General features: G+C 44.1%; 1 protein-coding gene across 1 annotated transcript; it reads right to left on the reverse strand.

Moving 5' to 3' along the window:
* Nucleotides 1–321: 321 nt before the first annotated feature.
* Nucleotides 322–2,693, reverse strand: LOC129397244 (tubulin beta-8 chain-like). The gene is given in 5 exon segments (XM_055108417.3): nt 322–504; nt 506–1,526; nt 2,022–2,132; nt 2,211–2,320; nt 2,590–2,693. Coding segments are annotated over 5 exon segments (1,335 nt in total). The 5' UTR covers nt 2,646–2,693; the 3' UTR covers nt 322–467.
* Between the last annotated feature and the right edge of the window lie 10,675 nt (nt 2,694–13,368).

Raw genomic sequence — 13,368 nt, forward strand, 5'->3', positions numbered from 1 at the left:
TTTTAAAGTTCCAGAAACATGGCCAGCTGGTCCCCTAGAAGTTTGGTACATGGGATAAGCCAAGGCTTGTCTTCAGGAACAGGTTTTCCACCACGTCGCTGCCCAAGGCCCAGGGCATCCCCAAGTTTGTGTGAAGCCTGCCTGCCATGTCCACAGCCCATGCCGAGCCCTCCTGGAGCCACTGGAATGCTTGTTCCTGGGCATGTGATGAACCCAGACAGCTTCCGCCTTGCAGGACAACTGTGTGCATCTGGCAGCAGCAGCCGGAGGGACCACGGAAAGAAGATGGAGGTGAAACCAGATGCTGTGAAAATGCTTTATTAGGCAAAACCGCATACTATAAAAATGCTTTAAAACGCAGCAGGAGATGTGAAGACACAAATGAACAAGTGCGTAGTGACACATGGCTGTCAGAACACAGTGAAGAATCCACACTGCCTCCCCCCTTTACCTAGAAAAGAAGAGTTCTAGGCCACCTCCTCCTCAGCATACTCATCCATCCTCCTCCTCCTCGGCCGTGGCATCCTGATATTGCTGATATTCAGACACCAGGTCGTTCACGTTGCTCTCAGCCTCGGTGAATTCCATCTCATCCATGCCCTCGCCCGTGTACCAGTGGAGGAAGGCCTTGCGCCTGAACATTGCTGTAAACTGCTCTGAGACACATGTGAAGAGTTCCTGGATGGCCGTATTATTCCCAATGAAGGTGGCTGACATTTTTAGCCCCCAGGGTGGGATGTCACAGACGGCTGTTTTTACGTTGTCGGGGAACCAGTCAGCAAAGTAGCTGCTGTTCTTATCTTGAATGTTGAACATCTGTTCATCCACCTCCCTCATGGGCATGCGACCCCTGAAAATGGCAGCCGCCGTTAGGTAGCGGCCGTGACGGGGGTCACGGGCAGCCCTCATGTTCTTAGCATCAAACATCTGCTGGGTAAGCTCAGCCACAGTCAAGGCCCAGTAGTGCTGGCTGCCCTGGCTGGTCAGTGGGGCAAAGCCGGGCATGAAGAAATGTAGCTGGGGAAATGGGGCCATGTTCATGGCCAGCTTCCGCAGGTCAGCATTCAGCTGGCCTGGGAAGCGCAGGCATGTGGTGACCCCACTCATGGTAGCAGACACCAGGTGGTTCAGGTCACCATAGGTGGGTGTGGGCAGTTTTAGGGTCCTGGAACATGTGTCATATAGCGCTTCATTATCTATGCAAAAGGTCTCATCCGCGTTTTCTATGAGCTGGTGGACTGAGAGGGTGGCGTTGTAGGGATCCACCACGGTGTCTGACACCTTGGGCGAGGGCAGGATGCTGAATGTGTTTACGATCCTGTCTGGGTACTCCTCCCAGATCTTACTGAGCAGAAGGGTACCCATCCCAGACCCAGTCCCCCCACCCAGGGAGTGGGTCAGCTGGAAACCCTGCAGGCAGTCACAGCTCTCAGCCTCCTTTCTGACAACGTCCATCACTGACTCCATCAGCTCCGCGCCTTCTGTGTAGTGTCCCTTGGCCCAGTTGTTTCCGGCCCCACACTGACCTGTAAGACAGTACAGCCGGTCACTCGATGGCCAGGTATACGGTCATCAGTGGTCACCACCATAATGCAGAAAGGGCCAAGTGTCACATGTGAGGTGAAAGCACCATTCGCCCTGCAGGTGGAGCAAATGAAACCCCCTCCTCCAGAGTTACAGGACAGCAGCTTCCCCTGTTAGAAATTAAGACAGGAGTCAAACCTGAGACGGGCTCACAGACCTCGCTGCAGGTGGCTCCTGCCCATTCTCAGGAAAGGCAGTAGCCACGGCCCCAGCTCAGCTCCCGGCAGGGACATCAGTAGCTCCTCACCTTGAGGAGACACCCGGGCCTTCCTCCCGAAGCCCGTTTAAGAGAGACAGATTGAGCGACTCGACTCGGCGGATAGGAGGGTGTTCAGGGGCCCTGGCGCCACAGTTCCCACAGGATGACCTTGGAGCGTTCCTGGATTTTGAGCTGCCCTGGCTAAGGAGCCGAACCCCAGTCCTCGCACGCAGCTCGCCGGAAGTGAAGTTGTCTGGCCTGAAGACCTGCCCGAAGGGACCCGAGCGCACAGAGTCCATGGTGCCCGGCTCCAGATCCACGAGCACAGCACGGGGCACGTACCTGCTACCTGCGTGGGGCAGGAGGGCATGAGCGAGGGGAGAGCCACGTTCCCAGGAGGGCGGTGGGGGAAGGACGGGGGTCTCACCGCTGGCCTCGTTGTAGTACACGTTGATGTGCTCCAGCTGCAGGTGGCTGTCCCCGTGGTAGGTGCCAGCGGAGTCGATGGCATGTTCATCAGAGATCACCTCCCAGAACCACAAGAGACAGGAGGGGCCAGACAGGCCGGGGCTGAGTCACGGAGGCTCCCCAGCCCCTCTCCCACCCCCACCCTCATCCGCACCCCCATCCCTAGGCCGCCCTGTCCCTGGGGTCCACCCCAGCCGCCTCGCCAGCCACCCAGATCCACCATCCCCGGCAGGGAGCCCAGGGGCTGCAATGCAGGGGCACCACTCCCGCCACTGCCAACATCTTCCCCGGCCACCCGGCAGGCCCGGGCTGGGCCCTCAGAGCCCCGGCTGCCAACCTTGGCCCCGATCTGGTTCCCGTACTGCCTGGCCTGCGTGAGCACAATCTCCCTCATGGCTAAGGCAGGATTAGGGTGGCAGCAGAAGCGCGAGAAGGAAGAGCAGACGCGCAGCGACCCAGCCCGCCCTCCGCTAACGCTTAAATAGCCCCGCGTCCACCTCCCTCAGCCTCGGATTGGGCTCCCAGAATAAGCAACAGCTTTACTTCCACACAGGTGCACCCACCTGTGAATCCCTTGGCGTTGAACGTCTGTTGGAGAACTCAGGTGTCCTTGCTATGGTCCCTTCCACGCTGGGGAAAGCTGCTCAGCTGGAGAACTTCCTCCCACGTCTTTAGTAAGACTAAATTCCTAGCTGAGCTGAAACTGAATTTTCCTCCCATGTGGGAGGGGAAGACGCTTGTTTCCATATTCACAGAGTGCCTTTGCACCTGTCCTAGATTGATGACATTTTTGTAATGGAGATTCATTTCATCTATTAGGAGATCTGTGGTTAGGAAAGGCCTTCCACATGTTAACTCAACAGGACTTGATTATACGTTTTACTTTGGAGCAGTTCAAATCCGCAGTAAGCTATGGGTGTTAGAGATAGTCAGGCCTCTGCTTTAGCTGGAGTCTTCTGTAGAGTAGGATTAGCCCTTTCAACCTTCCAGAGGACTGCGGTCTCCAGCAGAGTGAAGGTAATATTGGATTCTTAAAGCTGAGGATAGGTGTTGGGTTACGCCTGCTGTGAAAGATGGGCCATTGTCACTTTGCAGGCTTTTAGATTACCCAAACTGAGGAGTTATTTCTTCTGGTAAACATTTTTCAGATGGGGTGGGGAACGCCTCGATCTAACCAGTGAAGGTATCAGTAAGCATTAGCAAATATTTGAATCTCCTGCAGAAAGGTATCGGAGTACATTAGGGTTGCCAGTTCTCACCTGGATAGGTTCCTCAATTTTGGACAGGTTTAACTGGACAAGGAGAAAATTGCTGGCCATTTGGGTCATGTCAGGCACAGAGCTCACAGGGCTGAGTCACCTGTTTTAATGTCTTGAAAAGATTTACCCCTATAAACAAATGAGACATTAACAGAAACAAAGAATCCCTTCTAGGGTGAAAAGAATCACGAAAGTGCTGAGTTATACTCCTGTGATTGGTACTTGGCATTAGTAATTTATTACCATCATTCAGCCCGAGGGGCCCTGGGACCATTTTTGTTCTTCTTCAGGGTATTCTGGCCCAGTTCTATGTATGCTGACCAGCACGCCCATAAGCTTCATTGGCCCTTCCAGTGCAGGGGCCTTGGCTGCGGCATCTACAAGGGCATTTCCTTTTACATGGTCAGTCTCTCTTTTGATGTCCTCTGCAATTAATTATAGTCACTTTTTGGCAGCAAAGCAGCATTCTAACAAGCTCAAAATATGAATGACATTGTATGGAAAAGCCCTTTGGGGTCAGGAGTCCCTACCCATTCCAAATTGCAGCATAAGCATGAAGCACTAAAAAATCATACTTGGAATCAGTGTAAATGTTAACTTTTAAATCCTTTCCAACTGCAGGGGCCTAGTAAGTTCAATTAACTCAGCTTTTTGAGCTGAGGTCAAGGCCAGCAAGGCTTGTGCCTTGATTCTCTTGTGCTAATAATAGCATATCTAGCCCTCCTGTTTTCCTGATGCATAAAACAACTTGCATCTGTTAACCACTCTGCCTTGGGATGGTCAAGGGGGTCATCTCTCTTAAGTCTGGCCTGCTAGAATAAATTTGTTTCATAACCTGTGACATGCTTTGGCTGTGTCCCCAGTCAAATCTTATCTTGAATTATAGCTCCCATAATTCCTATATATTGTGGGAGGGGCCCAGTGGGAGGTAATTGAATCGGGGGATGGGTCTTTCCCATGCTGTTCTCGTGACAGTGAATAAGCCTCATGAGATCTGATCGTTTATTTATTTATTTATTTTTGAGACAGAGTCCTGCTCTGTTGCTCAGGCTGGAGTGCATTATCATGATCTTGGCTCACTGCAACCTCTGATTCCCGGGTTCAAGCGATTCTCCTGTCTCAGCCTCCCGAGTAGCTGGGATTACAGGCACCCACCACCATGCCTGTCTAATTTTTGTACTTTTAGTATAGACAGAGTTTCACCATGTTGGCCAGGCTGGCCTCGATCTCCTCACCTCAGGTCATCCACTGCCTTGGACTCCCAAAGTGCTGGGATTACAGCTGATGGTTTTATAAAGGGGAGTTTCCCTACACAAGCTCTTTTGCCTGCTGCCATGTAAGAGATGTGACTTTGTTCCTCACCTGCCTTCTGCCATGAGTGTGAGGCCTCTCCGACCATGTGCAACTGTGAGTCAATTACACCTCTTTTTTTATAAATTACCCAGCCTCAGATATGTCTTTATTAGCAGCATGAGAACAGACTAATACAACTCGTATGTCAGAAAGGCTGGGAGCACCTGTGGACTCTGACAGGTAAGTAGCTGGGTTGATGGTTTGCCAGGCTTTAAGGGTTATGTCTGCAGGGTCGGTCTAGCAATAAGGCCTCACACTTTCATAAATATTCTCCTATTATCCACTGGTGCCCTTTAGCTTCTAGGACCACCTTCCCTTGGTGTGGGGTCAAAAACCTGTAGGTGCTGTTCTAATGTTAGTTTATTAGCTTTGCCAACTAGAAAAGTGGTAGCAGCAATAGCTCTAAGACATCAAGGCTAAAAGTCAGAGGATTGCTGAGGAAAGTAAAAGCTAAACTGTTTGGGGCCTCTTTCCTGGGGCTGCCTCCAGGCTACTGCAAAACGAAGGCGGTGAGCAGAAAGGCAACAATATGCAGACACTCAGGTGAGGGACAAAGAGCACAAGGTGGACAGTCCAAAAAGAGAAAGTGGCAAACATCTTGTTTAGCCAAATCCATTCTTCTCAATATTCCCCAGGGCCTCTAACCCTGTGGGCTTGGCCTCTAATCTGAGTATGACACCCCCAGGTCTCTAACTTTGGGCTGAGTCTCTCACCCTAATATTATACCCTAGGGCCTCTCACTTAAGTAATAGTGGGTAATCATTCTTGCCAACCTGAATGGCTTCGCGACTCTAAAAGACAGCCCACTTGCCAGCTGATTAATTCTATGTGGATTGTTTTCCTTGGAGTGGGGGTCTTGTCTTGGTGTCCCTTCATGGTGTTGCTGAAAGATGTTGCTAGAAAAGAGGGTCCTGACACAGACTACAAAGTAGGATTCTTAGATCTTGTGCAGTAAAAAATTTGAGGTGAGTCAGAGAGCAAAGTGAAAGAAGCAAGTTTATTAGAAATGACTCCATTACAGAGTTGGACATCCTCAGAAAACAAGAGCAGGAATGCATTGTCTTTTGTTAGTGTCTGTACTCTAACTATAAAGAGAAAGAGTTATAATTAAACTTGGAAGGTGCAGATGTACTCACTAAAGTCGGGGCTATTGGTTTTAACAGTGACCATTAACCCGTTAACCTAAGCTAGCTCGTTAATATTATCTTTAACAAAAAATGCTGCACTCCTAGGACATTTATATATTTTTCAGGCTTGGTGGAAGATGTCTTGTATGGCCATAAATATTCTGCAATTGTAATCTGTGGCCAGTAAAAAATGTGGCTATTTTCAGACTATAGGTATTAACCTTCTAGATGCCTTGTGAGTACCTAGCTACTCATATTAAGATAGAGAATTCTATTCATGTTTGTTAAACTAGAAGCTTGATAACCATGAGTTCCTCTAACACAGCAAGTCTACTCCTCAAGGAGAAAATGTATTTCTCAGGAATTTTGTGCATTTTCTTTGATGGCATTTGGTATGTTTACCAAAATGGCAGGAAAGAGTGAAATTAGTCCTCAAAGATTTCTCAAGATTGGATATAAAGTAAACAAAATGATTATAGTTAATATGCAAGTTGACACAGTTGATATGCAAAAGAAATTTTGTCTGGAACACAATGAGATTTTTATTTATTAATTATCATTATCGTTTTGAGACAGAGTCTTGCTCTATTGCCCAGGCTGGAGTGTGGGGCACCATCTTGGTTCACTGAAACCTCTGCCTCCCAGGTTCAAGTGATTCTCCTGCCTCAGCCTCCCAAGTAGCTGGGATTACAGGCATGAATCACCACACCCAGCTAATTTTTGTATCTTTAGTAGAAATGGGGTTTCACTCTGTTGGCCGGCTGGTCTCAAACCCCTGATAACAAGTGATCTGCCCACCTTGGCCTCCCAAATTGTTGGGATTACAGGCATGAGCTACTGCTCCCAGCCACAATGAGGCTTTTAAATAATTCTGATTTCCTGCTGTTGAGCAGGGAGCCAAGCAAATTCAACAGTTCATGGGCCTAAAGTAGGAGAAGACTGAGGACAAACTCTAGAACACATGTGATTAAATTAATTACAATGGAAACCAAATCAAATTTAATAAGGCCATACCTCTTAGTTTCAAGATGTTTCCCCTCATTTTGAAATGTGGTGTTATTCAGTGGAAAAGAAAAATAGTGTTTATCTCCAGAGTAAAGAACAGGGTTCCCTGCAGGGACTGACTGACTGAGAACCATGGCTCAGGATTAAAAATTCTCTTTTTTCCACTTACAAACTAAAAATTAATTTCTAAGCCCCTATTGACTAAATGGACCCCTCTTCTTGGATAAGGACATTCCAAAGTTAACCTGAAAAGCTAGTTCAAGCCATGGGTCACACCTGCCTCATTAGACTCTCCTCTCTTTGGTTTTAATTGTAATTTTTAATTAATTTTTATGGGTACATAGTTGGTGTATATATTTATGGGGGTACATGACATACTTTGATACAGGCATGTAACAAGTAATACATAATAAAAAACAGGGTATCCGTCCCCTCAAGCATTTATAGCTTGTGTTATAAACAATCCAATTATACTATTTTAGTTTTTATAAAATGTATAAATTTTTTTTACCATAATCACCCTGTTGTGCTATCAAATACTGTCTTATTCATTCTTTCTAACAATTTTTTGTACCCATTTCACATCCCCACTAACCCCGTTCCCCCACTGCCCTTCCCAGCCTCTGGTAACCACCCTTATACTCTCTATGACATCAATTATTTCAAATTTTAGCACCCACAAATAAGTGAGGACATGTGACATTTTTCTTTCTGTGCCTGACTTATTTCACTTAACATAAAGACTTTCAGTTCCATTTCTGTTACTGCAAATGACAGACTCTCATTCTTTCTTATAGCTGAATAGTACTCCATTGTGTATATGTACCACATTTTCTCTATCCAGTCATCTGTTGATGGACATTTAGGTTTCTTCCAAATCTTGGCTATTAGCAACATTTCTTTTTGACTGACTTCTGGATAAAAGCCACCTTAACTGAGGTGAAATGATATCTCATTTTGGGTTTGATTTGCATTTCTATGATGATCAGTAATGTGGAGCACCTTTTCACTTGCCTATTTGCCATTTGTATGTCTTCTTTTCATAAATGTCCATTTAAATTTTTGTCCACTCTTTAATTGATTATATTTTTTTCTATAGAATGTTTTGAACTCAATATATTGTAGTGTATTAGTCTGTTTCTGCACTGCTATAAAAAAACTGAGACTGGGTTATTTATCTATTTATGTATTGAGATGAAGTCTTGCTCTGTCGCCCAGGCTGGAGTGCACTGGTATGATCTCGGTTCACTGCAACCTCCACCTCCTGGGTTCAAGCAATTCTCTGCCTCAGCCTCTTGAGTTGCCGGGATTACAGGCACCTGACACCATGCCCAGCTAAGTTTTGTATTTTTAGTAGAGACGGGGTTTCACTATCTTGGCCAGGCTGGTCTTGAACTCCTGACCTCGTGATCCACCCGCCACAGCCTCCCAGAGTGCTGGGATTACAGGCATGTGCCACTGCGCCTGATGAGACTGGGTAATTTATAAAGGAAATAGGTTTAACTGAGTCACAGTTCCACATGGCTGGGGAGGCCTCAGGAAACTTACAATCATGGCGGACAGGAAGCAGGCACCTCTTCCATGATGGCAGGCGAGACAGCGTGTATGTGAAGCAAAGGGGGAAGAGCCCCTTATAAAACCATCAGATCTCATGAGAACTCACTCATTATCAGAAGAACAGCCTGGGGGAAACCAACCCCATGATCCAATCACCTTCTACCAGGTCTCTCCCTCAATACCTGGGGATTACAATTCAATATGAGATTTGGGTGGGGACACAAAGCCTAACCATATCATGTAGCTATTAATTGCTTTTCAGATGGGTAATTTACAAATATTTTCTTCCATTCTGTGGGTTTTCTCTTCACTTTATTGTTTCCTTCACTTTAAAAAAGCTTTCTGACTTGCTGTAATTCCATTTGTCCATGTTTGCTTTGGTTGTCTGTGCTTATGGGGCATTATTTAAGAAATTTTTGCCCAAACCAATGCCCTAAAGAGTTTCCCCAGTGTTTTCTTGTAAAATTTTGATAGTTTGAGGTGTTAGGTTTAAGTCCTTAATTCATTTTAATTTGATTTTTGTATTTTGCAAGAAATAGGGTTCTAGTTTCATTCTTCTGCCTATGGCTTGCCAGTTTTCCCAGCCCTATTTATTACAGAAACTGTCTTGTTTTTTGTTGTGTGTTATTGACACTTTTGTTGAAAATTAGTTTAGCTGTATGAGTTTGTTTCTAAGTTCTCTATTTCATTCCATTTGTCTTTATGTCTTTTTATTCTAGTGTCATGCTGTTTTAATTACTATAGCTTGATAGTACAATTTAAAACCATGTAATGGGATTCCTCCAGTTTTGGTTTATATACTCAGAATAGCTTTGACTATTATGGTGTTTTGTGGTTCCATATATATTTCAGATTTTTTTTCTATTTCTGTGAGGAATGTCATTGTTATTTTGATAGAGATGGCATGAAATGTATAGATTGCTTTGGATTGTATGGTCATTTTTTAAAATACTGATTCTTCCAATATGTGAACATAGAAATAACTTTCCATTTTTTTGTCTTCTCTTTCATTTCTTTTATCAGTGTTTTACATTTTTAATTGTTGAGAACTTTTATTTCTTTGGTAAATTCCCACACATTTTGTTTTATTTGTGGCTATTGCAAATAGGATTACTTTCTTGAATTCTTTTGCAGTTTGTTGACTGTTGGCATATAGAAATCCTACTGATTTGTATATGTTAATTTTGTATTCTGCAAATTTACTCAAGTTATTACTTCAATAGTTTTTTGATGGAAATATTATGCCATTCTCACATTGCTGTAAAAACAATCGGTGACTGGTTAATTTATAAAGGAAATAGGTTTAATTGGCTCATGGTTCTACAGGCTGTACAGAAAGCATAGCAATGGCTTCTGCTTCTGGTCAAGCCTCTGACAACTGAAAATCAAGGTGAAAAATAAATCCGGTGCTTGCACATCACATGGTAAGTGTGAGGGCAGGGGGGAAGTGCTACACACTTGTAGATAACCAGCTCTGATGAAAACTTACTATTGTGAGAATGGCACCAAAGGAAATGATGCCAAACTGTTCATGGAAATCCTGCCCTCATGATTCAATCACCTTCCGACTAGGCCCACTTCCAACATTGAGGATTACATTTTAATATAAGATTTTGGTGGGAACACACACCTAAACTATATCATTCTGTCCCTGGCCATTCCAAATCTCATATCCTTCTCACATTTCAAAATACAATCATGACATCCCAATAATCCCCAAAGTCTTCACTCATTTCAGCCTTAACTCAAAAGTCAAAAGTCTCATCTAAGACAAAGCTAGTTTATTCTTCCTATAAGCCTGTAAAATAAAAAACAAATTAAGTGCTTCCAAGATACAAATGGGGCATAGGCATTGGGTAAATACTCCTATTCTAAAAGGAATAAATCAGCTAAAAAAAAAGAGGCCACAGGACCCATACAAGTCTGAAGCCCAGAAGGGGAGTTATTGAATTTTAAGGCTCCAAAATAATTATTTTTGGCTCTATGTCCCATTTCCAGGGCACACTAATGCCTTGGGACGTTTAGACCTTGTGGCTTTGCATGGTTCAGCCCCCACAGCTGCTCTCATGGGCTGGTATTGTGTGCCTCTGCCTGGTTTTGTGTGCTTCTGGCTTTTCCAGGTGCAAAGTGCAAGCTGTAGCTAGATCTACCATTCTGGGATCTGGAGGACAGTGATCCTCTCCTCACAGATCTACTAGGCCATGCCCCAGTGGGGAACCCACATGGGGATTGTAACCCTACATTTCTTCGCTGCATTGTTTTAGTAGAGGTTCTCCATGAGGGCTCCACCCCTGCAGCATGCTTCTGCCTGCACACCCTAGCTTTTTTATACATTATTTGAAGTAAAGGTGGAGGCTCCCAAGTCTCAGCTCTTGCATTTTGTACACTCACAGGCCTAACACCATATGAAAGCTACCAAGGCTTATGGCTTGCACCCTCTGAAGCAGTGACTGGAGTTGTAACTGGGCCAATTTGTGCTACACCTGGAGCTGGAGCAGTGGCCAGGATGCAGGGAGCCATGTTCTAAGGCTACCCAAGGCAGCAGTTCCTGGGCCTGATCCCAGAAACTATTCTCTTCTTTTAGGCCTCAGGGTCTGTGATGGGGGGCTGCCTTTTAGATTTCTAAAATGCCTTCAATTCCTCTTCCCCATTGTCTTGGCTATCAACACTTGCTTTTTTTTTTTTTAAGTTATACAAATATCTCTAACAAGTGACTGCTCCACAGCCTGCTCGAGTTCCTCCCTTGTAAAAGCTTTTTATTTTTCTGCCACATGACTAGGCTGCAAAGTTTTTAAGCTTTTACGCTATGCTTCCCTTGCAAGTAAAAATAGATTACAACTTACTTTTTTTTGCTCCAACATGTGAGCATAGGTTGTTAGAAGTACCCAGGCCACATCTTCAATGCTTTAGTGCTTAGACATTTTTTCCACAGAAACCCTAAATCATCACTTTCAAATTCAAACTTTTATATAACCCTAGGGCATGACAGAAATTCAGCCAACCACTTTGCTAAGACAACATGAATGACCTTTGCTTCAATCCTAATAAGTTTCTGATTTTCATCTGAGACCTCCTCAGCTCAGCCTTCACCGTCCAGATCACTATCAGCATTTTCGTCAAAGCCATTCAAAGTTAAGAAAATCTCAACTTTCCCTCATTTTTCTGTCTTCTTCTGAATCCTACAAACTCTTCCAACCTCTGCCTGTTTACCCAATTACAAAGCTGATTCCACATTTTCAGGTATTCTTATAACAATTTTCCACTCCTTTGTGCCAATTTTCTGTATTAAGCTTTTTTCCCATCACTATAAATACCTGAGACTGGGTAATTTATTTTTTAAAAAGGAGGTTTAAGTGGCTCATGATTCTACAGGCTGTAGAGAAGACACAGCACTGGTATGCACTTCTGGGAAGGCCTCTGGAAGTTTACAGTCATGGCAAAAGTTGAAGCAGAATCTTGCACATCATAGGGCAAAAAGCAGGAGCAAAAAAACAGAGGGGCGAGTTGTTACACACTTTTAAATAACCAGGTCTTATGGGAACTCACTCACTATCATGAAGATAGTACCAAGTGGGATGGTGCTAAGCCATTTATGAGTAATCCACCCCAATGGTTGAATCACCTTTCACCTGGCCCACCTCCAACATTGGGAATTACATTTGGGAGGGGACACACATTAAAACCCTATCAGAGGAGTCTTTACGTTTTTCCAAATATAAGATTATATCACTGGCAAAAACAATAATTTGACTTCTTTTCCAATTGGGATGCCTTTTATTGCTTTCTCTTGTCTGATTGCTCCAGATAGGAATTTCAGAATTATGTTGAATAACAGTGGTAAAAGTGGATATTCTTGTCATCTTCCAGATTTTAGAGGAAAGGCTTTTAGTTTTTCACCACTTAGTATGATACTAGCTGGGGGTCTGTCATATATGACTTTTATTATGTTGAGATATGTTCATTCCATACCCAGTTTTCAAAGGGTTTATTATTAAAGAATATTTAATTTTATCAAATAATTTTTTAGCATAATGGAAATGATTATATGGATTTTGTCCTTCTTTTTTTTTTTTTTTTTTTTTGAGATGAAGTCTTCCTCTGTCACCCAGGCTGGAGTGCAATGTAATGATCTCAGCTCACTGCAACCTCTGCCTCACGGGTTCAAGCGATTCTCCTGCCTCAGCCTTCCAAGTAACTGGGATTACAGGTGCCCACCACTCCACCTGGCTAATTTTTGTATTTTTAGTAGAGATGGGGTTTTGCCATGTTGGCCAGGCTGGTTTTGAACTCCTGAACTCAGGAGATCCGCCTATCTCGGCTTCCAAAAGTGCTGGGATTACAGGCGTGAGCCACTGCACCTGGCCCCTTCATTCTATTTATATGATATATCACATTGACTGATTTGCATGTTGAACCATCCTTGTATCTCTGGGATAAATTCCACTTAGTCATTATGAATTACCTATTTATGTATTGTTTAATTGAGTTTGCTAGGTTTTTTGCAAATTTTTGCATCAATATTCTCAAATATGGGCCCGTAGTTTGCTTTTTAAATGTGTCTTTGTCTTGTTTTGATATCAGTGTAATACTAGCCTCAAAGAATGAGTTTGGAAATGTTCTTTCCTTCTCTATTTTTCATCTGGTCTTACAGACATTTTTTTATTATGGCTTTAATTTTGTTACTCGTTATTGGTCTGTTCAGGTTTTGGATTTTTTCCTAGTTCACTCTTGGTAAGTTGTGTGTGTCTAAGAATTAATTTCCTCTAGGTTTTCTAATTTGTTGGCATACAATTACTTATAGTAGCCACTAATGATC

Source organism: Pan paniscus, chromosome 13 (assembly GCF_029289425.2).
Source record: "Pan paniscus chromosome 13, NHGRI_mPanPan1-v2.0_pri, whole genome shotgun sequence".
In the NCBI taxonomy this organism is placed as follows: Eukaryota; Metazoa; Chordata; class Mammalia; order Primates; family Hominidae; genus Pan; species Pan paniscus.